This window comes from Blennius ocellaris (assembly GCF_963422515.1).
Source record: "Blennius ocellaris genome assembly, chromosome: 3".
In the NCBI taxonomy this organism is placed as follows: Eukaryota; Metazoa; Chordata; class Actinopteri; order Blenniiformes; family Blenniidae; genus Blennius; species Blennius ocellaris.
In genome coordinates this window covers 20,035,573-20,052,064 of record NC_137652.1, presented here as the reverse complement: position 1 = coordinate 20,052,064, position 16,492 = coordinate 20,035,573, and the positions used below count along the sequence as shown (strand labels likewise).

General features: G+C 38.6%; 1 protein-coding gene across 1 annotated transcript in view; it reads left to right on the top strand.

The window, feature by feature from the left end:
* Positions 1–5,401: 5,401 nt before the first annotated feature.
* Positions 5,402–16,492, top strand: part of LOC308148871 (voltage-dependent T-type calcium channel subunit alpha-1I-like) — a gene marked incomplete at its 3' end in the record, with an annotated part of 170,601 nt that continues 159,510 nt past the window's right edge. The window contains exon 1 of the mRNA XM_080520411.1: positions 5,402–5,530. Within this exon, the coding sequence (XP_080376537.1) occupies positions 5,528–5,530 (3 nt within the window). The 5' untranslated portion in view covers positions 5,402–5,527. The remainder of the gene's footprint in view (positions 5,531–16,492) is intronic.

The window sequence follows — 16,492 nt, the reverse complement described above, 5'->3', positions numbered from 1 at the left end:
GATCAGCAGAGTTCACTACAAGCCTTTGACCTTTGTCATTAATCACACTTACATGCTAGTCAGCATTAACAACACCATTTCAGAGATGGCTATGGTGTTTTATAGCCTTTTAGCTGAGTACCAAACCCACACACCCAAGGTAGGAATTTGGGACTGAGCTAATTTGCTTTACCACAGCAATAATGGAACAGTTTCTTGCTTACTACTATTATCATTAGAAAGGAAATATTTGTATTTTTGTTGTTGAGATTATAGTGAAAGCACCAGGGGAAAAAAGACAAAGTTGATGTGAACATTGAAAATGTGACAAAAAAAACTACTCTTTAATTTCAAGAAGGAAGTTAAAAGGTTTTGCTAATATCTTGTTGATTAGAAAGGTCTGAAATCTCTCTATCTACGGTATCTGTGAAAGTTTAGTAGGCTATTAAAAGAGGAAACGGCATACAACTAATACTTGAAGGAAGAAGAACAGGAATTTCTTCATAATTTCATAATTGTTTAGGTCTAACTGCACAAATTAGGCAAAGGTGTGAATTTTTACCGGTGGTAAAGTTAGCGTCGTTTCTTCTTGATTATCATTTGGTTCTGTTTTGATCATCTTTGACTTTCATGAGCAGGTGGATATTTGTTTTGACTAAACATGTCATACTGATGGTAGTTATGGTTTAATTAGTGGGATACTTTCCCTCGTGTTTGCTTTCCACTTGAGTGCATTTAACCACATTCTGAGATTCTTGGTGCACGGTACCAAGCTTGTGTTCGTATTCCCTCTGACAGATTAATGGGAGCCATGCCCTTTCCTACATTATGTCTTTAGTAAACTTCACCTCAGGGTTAATAACTGTGGGATTTGATCTTCAATGTTTGACTGAACATTAAGATTCTGGTGCGCTGCATGTTCGCCGCAGCTGAAAAGTATTCATTTTTGTTCCCCGAGATAGCAATCTAGTTAATTGCACAACCCCTGGACCAAGAGAACAAAGGAAAGTGACACCATTTGATGTAAGTTGTACCCTACTTGAACTGTGCCTTTTCTTTTTTTTTCTTTTGTTCCTTCTTCAGCCTGAACTTGTTAATATATTGGACCATCGCCTGGAATCATGGACTTGTGTTTGTCTTCCAATGGCAGCGTATTTCTATGCAGTTGTCTTGCCGACACAAAGACACATTGTGGGATGATCAACGAGGTGATAGTGCATCTCCAAAATAACATGGGTCTTTTTTTTACCTGTAATATATCAGATAAACATTTTTTTTACTGTGATTCTAAAGACACTTGCTGTCGACAAAGATAAAGCCACCATCGGTTAGCACGGCAGCTCGAGTCATGACATGAAGGTATATGAGTGATCTTTAAATTATACACCGGAACGACAGCCTACATTCAAACACACTTGTGACACATTGCTGGCTCAAACCTTGGACAATATTTACACATGTTCTACACTTAAAAACACTGCTCCTGTTATGGATATGTTGCTAGTTCAAGTAGCATTGCCATCTGGCTTACTGTCGGCTAAAAGTAAGTTTTTTGATATTGCCACACTAATTTGTCATATTTTCTCCAAAATGTCTTTCAAGTCATATCGTTTTCAGCAGTTATGCATGTTGCATTTAACAATATTTGTATCATTTATCAGCAGTTTGGTTGGTTAACCTTTTTTGATTCAGATAGAAATACATAAATCTGGACTGCAGTACTCAACTTAAAGATGTGTGGAGTTTTCCTGTGAAGTCATTTGAGCACTACCGGCTGTGTTGATATCTATTGCAGTGTTATTTTAGCAAAACTATTTATCAATGCGTATGGAGAGTTGTCTGTCTGTATTTAAATCCCTCTGTCCAAAGTCAGAGTTTTTCAATGTGTAAAATAATTTGTCTATGTGAACCTGAATCTGAAAAAGACGTCTTATAATTTGTCTGTCTGTAATTAGGTATTTAAATGTGTAAAAACAAATCTGCTCATCTGTATTAGAATTTATACAGGTAATACGATTTGTCAATGTGTACAAATAGTTATCAATATGTACAACGATATTTGTTGTTCAAAAAATTGTTTTCGGCTTAAAATCCTGAAAATAAAGACAACTCACCAGTTATGAAAAGAGCAGTTTCACAATTGTGACTTTTGCTATACTTCTGCCTTCTAAATGATTCAAAGGTGTACAGACTGGATTTTGATGCCCGGCGCTCAGGCTCACAGGCACCTTCATTCTGGCTGCACACTGCTCTGCTGCTCTGTACCCAAGTAGGTGCAGGGAGGTGGTACAGGGCAGGTTGCACTATGCGTCAGCGATATGCCACATTGCCCGGCAGGGTGTAGACAAGTTTAGCTTCGAGAAACAATCGGCACATATTTTTTAAATAAACTATAAGCTATAAATAAACTAGCCCACTGAATTTATATTACCTTGCTGCAATTATAGGAATGCTGTGGCCTCATAGCTGATAAAATTGATTTAATAACCAGATGCTTTGCTTTTAGTGTAAGTCACCATGTTTGAATACTGTGACTTTCACCGGAATTGTCTCAGCGTTGGCGGAAGATGAATGCATGGGAGTTGGGAATCTAAAACCATGTGAATCTAATTAGTTGAATTCAAAATCCTAGGTATAGATGTTAAAGACCATGAGTATCATTTTTGTTTTGTTTTGTGGCAGACATCTTGGATTCCATCTTTGGTACAAACCATACTGTGAAGTGTTACATTACAAAGTATAATCATGCTAAAGTCTTAACACACAAACTTTGGTTTACCGGTACATTTTAATGTTGTGCTCTGTTTCAAATATTTAGCTGCAGAAGAGGAATTTTCTGTGCATATGGTGACCATCTTGGAAAATGGTCGCCGTCTTGAAATTTTGCGTACCAGCACCTTTTTTTGAAAAAAGTTTGTTTGCATTTGTGCCAAATTTCATGCTTGCATCACTAACCAAAGTATTTTTGCAGTTATCTGCTGCACTATCATGGTGTAATAACTGCACTTCACTATAGTTGGTGGGTTAGATGTGTGTACATTTAATACAGCCGTCAATTAATGTGCAAGTTGTTTTGATTGTTGGCAACTTGTGGTTTCAGTGGTCCATTCTGTTATTGGACGTATTTATTAGTTCACATTTCCAAATGTGGTTATTGCTTGTTTTGATAGAGTCCTCTTCGTTTGATTGTGGCGTTCCGGTTACTGTGGGCAACTTGCTAATTTCCCTGCAGGATCCAATGATGTTTATTTTATCACACAAATGGTTCGCTGACTGATGTTTGATGATAATTTTGTTTTTTTTAATACTTGCACTGGGTTCAAAACAGAACTCAAAGCTTTTCACTATCAGATAACTGTGTGAACTTATTTGATTTCTTCTCTTTGTTGTGTCAATGTGTTGCCAGAGTTGACATCACAACTGTTCCTTTGTAGTTTTTTCAAATACCCTGAAAACCAGCCTATAACTCTGACCAACACAGTCATCTTTAAAGACCTCCGGAAGCATTTTCTATGACTGAGCCAGCGCTTTCAGTGGCTTTTACTGAGAATCGGGCACTCTGGCTCACTCATTGGAAATCCATGGGCTGGTGCCACTCACTCATATCAGGCCTCCTGCTCCCTCTGTTCTGTCTCCAGCAACATAATATTGATTCCTCTCAACACTAAGCCTCTGACTAAACCACCGGACTCCCTTCACTCACTCACTCTTTTATTCCTCACTGCAACCTAGCTGCAACCTGACTCTTTTCTTCTTCAGACACACTGACCTTCGATCAGACACAAGCAAATAATGTAAAAAAAAAAAAAAGACATTCTTCTGGTTTCATATTTATTTGTCTTTTCTTTACTAATTTCATTGAATGCAGACTGACAATACAAGTTAAAGTTGAGAGGGCTGCAGTTTATTTTAGGTGAAGGGGCATTTGGAGAAATGTAAGAAATGTACCATTGCTAATACCAGAATACCAGAATACCATGAGAAAAACGAAAGATAACCATACAAACTTGCATGTTTTCAATTGAAACATTGTCGTGTAAACAGTGAGAGGTACAGGCTTTATCCTTCCATTTGCTTAATATTACCAGTGTTCAACTCACTCCTCTGGAAACAGCAGTCCAATTAAAGTCGATTGAATTGGGCTTAGAAAATAGATGCATAGGTTTCTGAGATGCAATTAAATTACCATTCTACAGCCGCCTCAGTATCTGATAATGGAAAGTAACATTTATGTAAATGACACGCATACTTTGAATAAAACTGCATGGGTTCTGCATCTGCATGAAGATGCTTCATGCTGTTCAGTATTTGACGGGTACCTTGTAATTATATGGAATTGTGAGGCCTATAAATGTTACTACTATTATCATTTGAAAGGACATATTTGTATTTTTGTTGTTGAGATTATAGTGAAAGCACCAGGGGAAAAAAGACAAAATTGATGTGAACATTGAAAATGGGACAAAAAAAACTACTCTTTAATTTCAAGAAGGAAGTTAAAAGGTTTTGCAAACATCTTGTTGATTAGAAATGTCTGACATCTCTATATCTACGGTATCTGTGAAAGTTTAGTAGGCTATTAAAAGAGGAAACAGCATACAATTAATACTTGAAGGAAGAAGAACAGGTATTTCTTTATTACTAATGTAGTATAATACTTCATAATTGTTTAGGTCTAACTGCACAAATTAGGCAAAGGTGTGAATTTTTACCAACATTGTCAATTTATTTGTTCACCTTGTCAACTTTTCCATGGTATAGTGCCTCTCCATGCAGATGCACAAGATACTGACATTTATACCATGTGGGCCAGGTGTGTCAACGCACATTTTAGTTCAAGGGCCACATACAATGCAATTTCATAATTTGTCTTTGTCGTGATGCAGGGAACACATGATGAAAATGTGTATATTTTCACAGAACCAAACAATTACAACTGAAAATCATTACAATCTGAACATGGAGTCATTTGTCATGATACCTTCTGGTGTGATAAACAGTGAACACCCCCCCCCCCCCCCCCCCCCCCCTTCCCGTTATGGAGTGAATATATGTTAAGTGAATTACATTATTACATTTTTTTGGTTGTTTATTGAAATACATTCTTGTCTTCTGTTTTTGTCTCATCCAAGACCGTTGGGTGGCCATGACAAGCGAGGAGGAGGAGGAGGGCCTCGGCATTGCAGCAACAACTCAATCAACGCCAAAGATCGCCAGAGCGTCGTCGGCCACAGCCAGGGGCGACCATGGTGATGGTGCCACGTCCTCAACCCCCTACAGACCCTCCCCACAGTGCCGTGCATGTCCACAGGAAAAGGCGGCGAAAGCGGTGGAAATAGAGGAAGAGGGGATTTTACGCGAAGAGAGGATTGAGAACGAAGACGGGGATGGGGAGAAGGTGGTGGAGGCAGATGACGATGAGGAGGATGAGGAGGACGACGACGGCAGCAGCGACACCAGCGTACTGGTCGTACCCTATCCCGAGCTGGTACCAGTGGTCTTCTTCTGCTTCAAGCAGACAACATTTCCCCGGAGCTGGTGCATCCGCATGGTCTCCAGCCCATATCCTTTTTAGTGTGACGAAAGATACATTTGTGGAATACCTCCAAAAAGAGCTGTATCTTCTTATCAATTATCATTTAATCACATAGCATGCCTCCATTCCCGTGCCTTAATGGGACGCTTCAGAGAAGCTATATCATTCCCTATGAAGTATATTTTTCCATTAGTGGGTGATGGATTTGGCTTTGAACGGACAGAAACGCTGAATGTAAGATATTTTTCCTGACCCAATAAGTTTACGGGAGCATTGGTTCCCGGATGAATTTTCAAGTCTTAACAAGTGCAGATAGCATCACTGACTTTTTTTTACCCAATTCTATATATTTTTGCCTTAGAAACTGGTTTGCTTGTCGGATACAGGTGCGTCCAGTTATGGATTTTCTGTATATCATGTTAGCAAGATTTAGCAAGGCTGAAACTGTTTATCTCACTTTTCAACAGCAAAATGCTGGAGTAATGTTTGCGAAACTCTATTATTGGATGTTCCACTGTCCGATCCTCATACACGCTTTTGGTGAGAGCAATTTCATTGATTGTCAAAGCATAATTCTTTGCCTTGCATGTTGATCCACATATATATATATATATATATATATATATATATATATATGTTTTATGAGAGCAGGTATATTATATTATATTTATTATATTATATTACCTCAATTTTATGAGCCCCACGGTTCAAAGTGTGTGAAAAAGTAGCGGCTTATGGTCCGGAAATTATGATAAACTAAGGTGGTTGAAATTAAACCTTTCAAACCTTAAAGACAGTTGTGGTAGTGTATAAGATCGAAGTCAGACACACATCACTTTCATTGGAGGCTACTTGTCATGTTGAATCTTTGGGCACACGTCTTGGTGGTTTTGTGTTCTGTTACTATTCGGGCAGCGCAGTGTTTGCATAATCACACTTAAATTACAGCTTCAGCTGTATGAGAAATGACAGGAGCGTGAGATTCCTGTACCACCAGTTGTTGGCGAGCCTCTGGTTCAGCAGACACTCCTCACCCAGTGTGAATCACACCCCAACTCCCGAAACAGAGTTTATTTCTGTAGTAATGACGCTGAGTGGGGAAAAGTGAGAACGGGCAAGTGCAAAGCAGTAACTGAGTGTTTTAAAGCCAGTGAATTGGATGCATAAAGGTTAAAGGGTCTCCCCTTTAACCTTTATGCATGGCGACGGATCAAAAAAGAGGATAGTGAAAAAAGAGAGGAAGGAACAAAAAGGCAACAATAAACCAGAGAGCCACAATTCCACATGATCCCTCCGAACTATTCTTGACACTCTAAAACAATACTAATACTAGTCTCATTTTTCTTGGCACCCTGTTGGTCAAAAGCACCAGCACAGATTCTCCCAATATGTTTATAAGCCAAATGTATATTTTTACATTTTATGCCAGTTTCCTTTCTTCATGCAAGCGCCTCCATACATCTGAAGCCCCGTTTCCAAGACAACGATTTCAAGTGAAAGCACACCACAACTCGTGAGTCAAGAAGAAGCACCATCACTCCCCCAAGGACACACCTAGTGCCCTCCCCATGCAACCAAACCAACAGAATTAATCTACTTTATTTTGAGTGGCTACAAATACGCTCAACTATAAATTCACCCACAACAACTTCTCACCATCTTACAGTTTCACCAAAGTCTTGAAAAGTCCTAAAAGGTTTAACGCAACACAGTTTGGGACAGAAGCATCATGAGCCAGTATTTTGATATGTGTAAAATGATGATGGTATGTTTATTTGCAACCAAACAAATGGACATTATAGGCTATCAATTGTTGATAAAAAGTTTAAGGCCGAAGCAAGGGCTTTTTTAATGGTAGAGTTTTGCTTGCTTTGGCAAATTTGAATTGGTTGATTAAAATAAAACAAATATGATTGATATATTATTTTTTCTTCTTGGTTTTAATTACAATCACATGAACATATGTGATCATCATCTGTGGTTTTATTATATAGTATAGAACAGTGCATTATGAGAAAGCAGTATCCTTTTTCTGAAATTGTGCAGAGTGATAAGAATAATCTCTTTGTAAATGTCATGACATCTCTCCTTTGAAGCATTAGGTTCAGCTTCTGTCTGGCTCTGATATGAAAATATAACTAAACTGAGAGGAAGAAGAAAAAAAATAGCTTGAAAGTGGCTTAATGGTCGAGCCATCTCATTAGATCTGAATGAAACCTCTCTGAGATGAGAAGTCGGGGGGGAAAAAATCTTTTTGTGTTTCAGTTAAGTCTCTTCTCTTTCTTTTATCCTCTTTCCATTTCCTCCTGCGTATTTTCATATATTCTTACAAATATCCCAGTTCTGCCTCCCGGGTTACCTTGAGAAGCACACAAGTCAATTAAGTGTAATTTTCTCCAATAGAAGAAGCTTTTTTACCCGGTGTAGACAGACAGTTCAGAAAACCATATGCTTTGTTACAGCGCTGCTGTGAAACTGTGACAATGTCCCTTGAAGCCATACAGTGCATCTGTGTGACAGAGATGAGAGTAGGGCATCTGCAAGGGAGTTGTTTATCTGAACGAAATCATAATAACTCCCTGTTGAAAGACCATGCATGTTTTGAAAAGGCTCCATTTAGCTAATGTGAGTATCAGCAACGGAAATACCAATTTTGTTTAGGAGTACAGTACCTTGTAAAAGCCCACTTAAATTGGGTAGCCAGATGCATTCAACCATGGTCCTTAACATCTCGCTGCTACCGTGCATGCACACCATGCACAATCACAGTAAATAGCTCTTCTGCACATGTGTGAGGAGATAAACAATAACAACAATGTTTGTGCCCAGTGTCATAACTCCCAGTCCATATTCTCTCGGGACTTGGTAGTTTTATGGTTGAGAGTCACTGTAATAGCAATTTACATTTTTGCAGCTATAGTACCTTTGAGTAAACCTTCCGTTTCTGATTTGGCATTTTATATATATACTGACTTGAATGTTTGCATTTTAGTTGTTTGACTGTCTGTTACATAGTATTATGGTTTATGAGTTTGGAGTTAGCAGCCTGAATATGAAATTTGGTAGTTGACAAACCAGGGATGTGAATCTCTTTCCCAGCAGTGCCAATCTTATTGCAAGGCAAAGTAAGGGAATGCAAGTGGGTGAACACAATGAATTAAGTTTGATTCATACTTTATGTCCCTGCTTTATCTGAATAACTGCACCTCTTGAAAAGGTCAGAGTAACATTGTCTTTCATTTTCTGCCAAATCTGATGTGTCAGCGAGTGCTGAAGCCTTACTGCTTGACCGGGTTTTAAAATGACATTTTACCGTTTTGTTCTTCTGTAAAAGTTCTTTAAAGGTCTTCTGATTCACACACCAGTCGTATCGCCCTCCACCTCCTCTCAGCACTCATCATCATATCCCTGCTACTGAATGAGACTAAATGTGAGCAAAAATGAGTGAAAGTGTGTGGACGTGTTTGTTCCCTGCTCATGAAAAAGGTTATTTCTTTGTAGCTCACTTTTCCTTATATTGTTTGTTCACATTGAGTGTTGCATTGCAGATTGATTTGCAACTGAATCCCCCTTTGTGTTGCATGAATGCATACAGTTCGCTTCTTGAACTTGTTGGGAATGTTGGTGCACCGTTGTGTTGACATGCTTCATTGTGCTCAGGGGTGATATTGGCTAAATTCAGAGGTACTTCTTTCCATTTGGCTGAGAAATGCAATTACCGCACACAGTGTTCCGAGGACGCAACTGAGAATGAATGAATGAAGTGCTGCATTTATGAAGTGATTTTCTAGCTCCTGCATGATCTGAAAGCTATTTGGTTAAGGTTCTGCGAGGTTTGTAGCTTGAGTTCAGTGTTCAATAATGTTTTGTGTCTCTGCTGGCTTTTCAGTTTGTCTGTATTTGATTAAATCTCAGTATTCTTCAAGCAATAACCAAGTGCAGTACAACTAAAATGGTTCAATTCATTGTTTATTCTTTTGGATCCAGCATGATGTTAACAGTCTTATTTTATGATGTTAGTATCACTTATTGAAACATTTTCTGCGAGAAGAGAAAATGCACTGTAATTTGCTCAATAGATATGTATCATTATGTCCATTTTAAAAAGCTCGACACCAGATATTTCCAACCCATTGACTGGTTAAGGTAAATAAGGAGATATGGCAAGAAAGCAGCTGCGATAAACTACCAACATGCAGGCAGCTTGTGTAAAGGTTTGTCTCTCTGTATTTGAAACTGGCATCTCGAGACAAACGTTGTTATTGTCGGTCTACTCGTGCAAAAGTAACTACTGTATTTACTACAGTTGTGGGGCACATAGTGGCGCAGCATTTTAGAAAAGTTGTGTTTTCCCTCATTTACATGGAGACAGAGTCTAAACACCTAATAATATGTATGATTGAGCAGTTCACTGACAAAAGTAGAGCGCAATGCTTTTTTTTTAATACCATTAGCTGTGGAGCTGCATGTTTTAATGTGTCTGTGCTTGAATGTGATTGACCAGATTGTAATGATTAGCTTGTTATTGCGCTTTCTGCAGAGCTTCATGATGATATATTTGTTAAATGCAGGTGTGCTGGAGTAGATTCACTCTGAAACCGTGGAGGACTGAGGGCCTCCCGGGCCAGAAGTGGCCACCTTTGGTCTAATGACTCATTCAGATATTCATTTCGACGGAAATCACATCTGCTAGTTTGGAGTGAAATGAAAAATAAGAAAAAAACAACAACACAGTAACACACATGCATATAGTTCTTATAAAGAGGAACCGCTTATTATGCTGCTAGTATTTATAGACACAAACGCATCACAGCTACTGCATAGAGATGTTGATTAGTTTGACGTGTTTCACATTCAAAAAGACTGAGTTCAATAGTTATTGACTCACTTCTCTAGTACACAAGAGGTTTGACATGTTAATATGAAAGAGAAAAAAGTGATTTTTCCCCCTGCAAGTACTGAAAATGGGTTATTTTTTTTCTCAAGGTGGGAGGAAGAAAGCGGAGTTCTGGTGAAGTGGTTTGAAACTTCACAAGGAAATCGAGAGTGAAGCTGGAAACAAAAGTGAATGTAGGGAGCGTGTTGGCTCACCAGTAGATACCGAATGCCACACGATAAGAAAACTCCTTTGCATTTATGATGTGTTGAGAGCAAGCTGCAATAGCTCCTAAACAAGGTGTGATAAAAGCAAATCATCTTTAATTTTCCCCAGCACGAGGAGAGAAAGTGTTTTTTTCAGTTCTTTACATTGCGATTAAACCTCAACACTTCAGGCCCCGTTTACACGATGACGCTTCCAAGTAAAATGCGAAACTTGCGTTGTGTTTTTTGTGTTCGTTTATATGACAATGGTGCTTGGACCCACTGAAAATGCGAGTTTTTCAAAACTGCTTCCAAGATGAAACTTGGCAAAAAAGTTTCAACTCCATTTTTGTGCAAATGAAAGAAAATGCAACTCTTCAAAAGCAATCGGGCTCCGTCTCCATATCAGTGGTGCAAACGTTGCGAGTGCCAATGCTCACCACAGCTCTGGTAAATAGTTCTCTTCCACATATGCAAGTAGATAGACAATAACAGCAATGTTTGCCTCCAGCGTGTCATGACTCCCAGTCCATATTCTCCCGGGACTTGGTAGTTTCCTTGTTGACAGTGACTATTTCTAATGTTTATAGCATACGATTCACCATAGGTGGAAGGGGTTTCATTAAAAAACAAACAGCACCTACTCGTGGCCCAACATGAAAACGACCATATTTTCCAGACTATTGAGTGCACCTGAATATAAGCTGTACGCTGTAAATACGACGGTCAAAGTTCATTCTCAGCATCGATAACCACAGTTCATCCGACAGTAGTTGGCAAATGTCATGTTTGTGAACTGAAAACTTGTAAACCGTACTGACCTGTGAGAGAATAACCCAATGGAACCATGAAGGCTGATAAAAGAGCTTCTCCTTAAAGGGTTCAAAGCTGAAGAGTTGACATAAAGAGGAATGAAAAACGGAGTGAAAGGGGAGGCAAAGGCTCAGAGTTTTAAGGAAATCAGGAATATGTGTTATCAGGACTTATGCAGCTGTGCGAGCTGCTGGCTCAGCTCTCCCTCCCTTCCACTTTCCTCTCTGTCTCAATCACTCTCCATCAGTCTTTCCCTTCGAGACAGTAAATCATTTGTAGTTTTCATTGTGTTAAATCACTTTGCTGAGGCAGAGAAAAGCTGTCACTTCAGCCGACTTGGATAGTTGGCAGTCAAAATAAAGGATAAAAAAAAAAAAGTGCCGCTGGCAATCTGCAGTTATAGAAAGATCAAACTTTTGTTGCTCCACACTTTTTCTAAACTGCTGTTAAACACATTTCTTTTTCCATTTACCTCATGTCCTTCTCATTTGCACATCACTTTTTTTTTTTTTTTTGGCTTGATTGGCTTGTATGTTACTCATTTTTGTTCATTTTAGTACAAATGCTGGGGTCCCTCTCCCTGTCAGCCATCCACAATGTTGCCGACCCAAATGATCCATTTTTCCTTGTGAAAACATGAAACAAAAGCACCTGTCAGATGCTGCGTTTTTACAGACAAAGGACGTTTTGCACAGATGGTATATAATTTGTGACGTTGGATGTTTTAGAGGCATCTTGTCAAGATGACACATACAGATGCATCACATCAACATATCTTCATAAGAAATTGACAAAAACTGGCTCGACAATCATTTTACTGGGGGACTGTTGTGCTGTACTGTTTCAATTGGAGCAATCAATAAATTATCCTTTAAGACCAATGCAACTGCCTTGATCATGCACAATAAGTGGCATCCAGTATATATAATTTGATGCCAGCCTCACTGAACTGGATTTATCTAGTCTATAAAGCACATTACACTCTGCAGGTACAACATTTGTCTGTAATAGTTGTCTTTGAAGTTACATGTCATCTTTGCCAGAGGTCAGAAGCAAGGAAATATTTGGAGGTCAGGGGAATGCAGCTTTCCTAGAATACAATGAATTATTTTTTTTTTCACTTTTGAGGTCAAATTTGTAATTTTTTCATCAGTACAGACCTTTTAAGAAGAGTTTATTGTAAATATCTAATGGAGACAAATCAAAATGAGGAAATAAGATTTATTACAAAATCTAAATATAATGGTTACAAAGTATAGATTGTCCCATATAACAACATTTTTAAAAGTGCCATTTAGTCAGTGGATCTCAAAATAAATGTGGACTATAAAAAGGGATAAAACTAAAAGATAAACTTAAAACCTAGTAAAAGCAATCATCACATCCACACAACCACAACATCAAACTGTCCCCTTGTCCCATGTGTGAACATTATAAGCAATTGGCAGCTGTGTTGAATTTGGTTTATGCTGGAGAAATAAATTCTGTTTTTTATCCGACTGAAACACTGAGCAGGTGCAACTGTGTGTGCCACCATATTGGTTACTAGCATTAGAAGAAGTATGCTTTTTGCTGCCTCAATGTGTCAATATTAAAAAGTGTAAGCACTCAACTATTATACCTACGAAACCCCTAGTTTATATCTTATAAAGGGCCTTGTTTACCACATTTCCCAGAAAGAGCAGTTGTTTTCCTGTCCGTGCTCTTCTGATATATTAAGAAGCGACATTGTATATCAATTATGTTGTTACATACCACATGGGACTTCTAACTGGTGCTTTTTAACAATGTAAAGGTGATACAGTACCACCATAAACCCACCATAATTGTTCCATTATTGTTGACTGATGAAACAAACTGGCCAACAAGAGAAATTGGGTGTGTGAGAAACATGTGAGGTGGTGGAGAAAAGCCAAAAAATAGTACAAGATTACAACACTCATTATCTCTATCAGTTCAGTATTGGCAACAACTGCAATTTACCCATTATCCCTTAATGACAAGTCATGAAGCAACAGCACATGCTGTTATTGGGCTGCACTATGCCGCTTTCATTACAAACTGAACATGTCTCAGTGGGTACACAGCTCTAATTATCAAAGGATGATTTCTGAATAATTTTATTGTGCATTCTACAAAGAAAGCTGGTCTTAAGGTTCAGCAAAACAATTATTTGTGTGTTTTAGACTTGACGTGAAACTCGAATGTCTCATCATGAACTGTAACGATTGCTGGCTCTGGTTTACACATCCAAATAAGTGTCACCCAACAACTGGGGTGGCAACATTTTCTTTCATTTGTTTTACACCACAAGTATTTTTTCTGTTCCAGTTAAGTCACCATAAACACTGCCTGGATATCTTAAAACAAAACAAAAAAATTGATATATCTGCTTTTGACAAGGCAGCGCTTTGAAAATACAAGAAAATCCAACCAAACAACCAAATTACCTGCCGATTGACCAACCAACAAACCAACCTTCCTACTGACTGACCAACCCAACAACCCTGTTACCAATTGACCATATATTCAAGTTTTTCATCTGCCATTACACTTAAAATGAATATATAAGTGATCGATGTTACAGATGTATCAAAAACACAAAGATGTATAATTACCAAAAATGTTATTATGTGTGATGGAATATTCAGTAAAAGCTGCAGTAGTCACTCTGTCACCACATGCATTACATTTCCGGTGCTTAATATTTGTTCTTGCATTTCGATCCAGCCTGTTGGATGGTTACAAATGAAGCGGAGCAGTGTTTATAACTCTCATTTGAGAAAAAAACAAAAAACTGGGCAATGTTGCTTCCTCCAGCCACAGTATCTTATGCGACTCTGCACTTTGTTGCCACAAAGTCATCCTCTCACTAAAAGATATTTCTCCCCAAATGCATCCAGCTCTTCTGCATTATGGTCAAAGTGGCATTTGGTGGGTGCTCACAAACCAAAAAACAATTTTAAAGAATAAAAGAAGCAGGACTAAAGTGGTTGAGGGAGATTGTTTCACTTCGAAGTGAGCTTTATGCCTCGGCACAGTGTACCACATTCAAACTGATGTGCTGCCAGCCGGCTTACTATTTCTTTTTTATAAATTGTACTTTTCCCATGTGAATCCTCTGCAGAGTCGCTTAAGAAATGAAACATGAAGGAGAGAGCGTCATGGTCTGTGCTTTCTTTTTCCCACTTTGCGCAACAAAGCCATTTCCATCAGGGAGCACTTTCATTGTTGCCACATCTGTGTGATCCCACTGACGCCGGGCTGAAATTTGGACTGGAGCCAAGGAGTTGGTGTTTAACTGGCTCTTAAGCAGAGACGCCATGAATTTCATTCATAAAGAGGGGGAATAATAGGCTGTACAGGGAGCAGAGTTGTTACCCTGAGATGTATAGGGTTGCACCTGTGCTTGTATAAAGGAGAAAAACTGGAGGGAGTCAGGGATACATAAGAGGAGAGAAACAGTGTGCTCATATATATATATATATATGTGCTCTTTAAGTTCAATATTTTGTCAGAATTTACTTTTTATCCTCCAACTCCCCTCAAACATCCACTAACACTACATGTGTACTCATGACTTGAAATGTTAACTACATCCTTTTCAGCGTTTCTGCCGTTTTTGTGTAAATGGAAAGGGTTTTCAAAATGTTGTAGTGCATACGTAATACTTTTCTGAAAGAAATGCAGAAAAAACAATCCATTTTCACCCGAAACGTTGCATAAATGGGGCCTGAAGCAAAATAGAATATCAAGAGAATAGTCAAATACGATATATTACAAAACGCAATCGAACAGGAAAGAATACTGTGGAAAAATATAAAGGAATAGAAAAGAATACAATACAATATTGAATTAGTCCACACTACATCAGATATAGGGAATGTATTAAACATGAACAGGAACAACATGAGAGACATTTTGAAATAACAAAACTCGGCCGTATTGATAAAAAAAAAAAAAAAAAAAGACAACTCAGGAAAAACTTTTTTTTCCCTGATAAAGCCAACATTACCACCCTATGGCTAAGCTTAATTGTGTCTCTGCCTTGCGAAAAATAAAAACAAAACACGCCGCTGTTAGCTGAAAGGTTTTACAGAGGGGCTGGTGAATTTAGTCCTCCTAATAGAGCTCCTTGTTAGAGTTCAAACACAAGTAGTAATGAAGCGCACAACAAGGGAGGTGGCAGGTTTAATCAAACAAAAGCTTTCGTGCAAAAAAAGAGGCAAATTCAAAGTTCCTCTAACACAAAAAAACTAAAAAGCAGGATTACAGAGATGCCACCAACCCACGGGGCTGGATTCAGTCCAAAATGGGATAAAAGACTGAAGGCAAGAGGGAATGGAGGCCCAGAGCAGAGATGAAGGGCAGAAAGACGAACAGGGGATTGAACCACGGTCCTCAAAACCAACATGAGGATACAAAACGAGGACAAAAATAGACAGATGGGAGTCTTTGTGCCTTCTTTAGCTTTCAAATAGCTACTTTTGTGATACCACATTGATTATACTGAGCAGTGATTCCTTAAGATGGCAAAGCGCTCTACCTGATAACACCCTGTTCTAAGTTCAGGGGCACGCAGCCGTAATCAAGTACACACAAATCAACCATAACATTACACCTAATGATGAGTAAAAACTAGCTTCCAATGGCTAGGATCAGAACAGAACCCCAAATGATTGATTCATTACTTTGAAAATAGCAGAGGCGTGTCAACATAACACCCTGGTGAAACAGCAAAGTGTGGATGGATTCCTAGAAATAAATCTCACTATGTGGAGGAAGAGATGATTTGCCTCCATTTCTCTTGCATCTGTAGAGAAAACCCGATTTGCATAGTTTGTGACAGAAGAAGACACCCACCCAGAATGCTCCATGACATATGGTACAGAAATACTTTTTTAGAATTTAGCAATCTGCCTGAACACTGTGAGGGATAAGGGGAAAAAACTGGGGCAGAGTTATGGTGATAAATCGGTAGTAAACACCAACAAGCGACGCAACAAACAAAAGTACGGAAATAGAAAGTACTGTTGATATCCACATTACGTTCAGTCAAGCAGTTTTCAGTAAATCTCATAT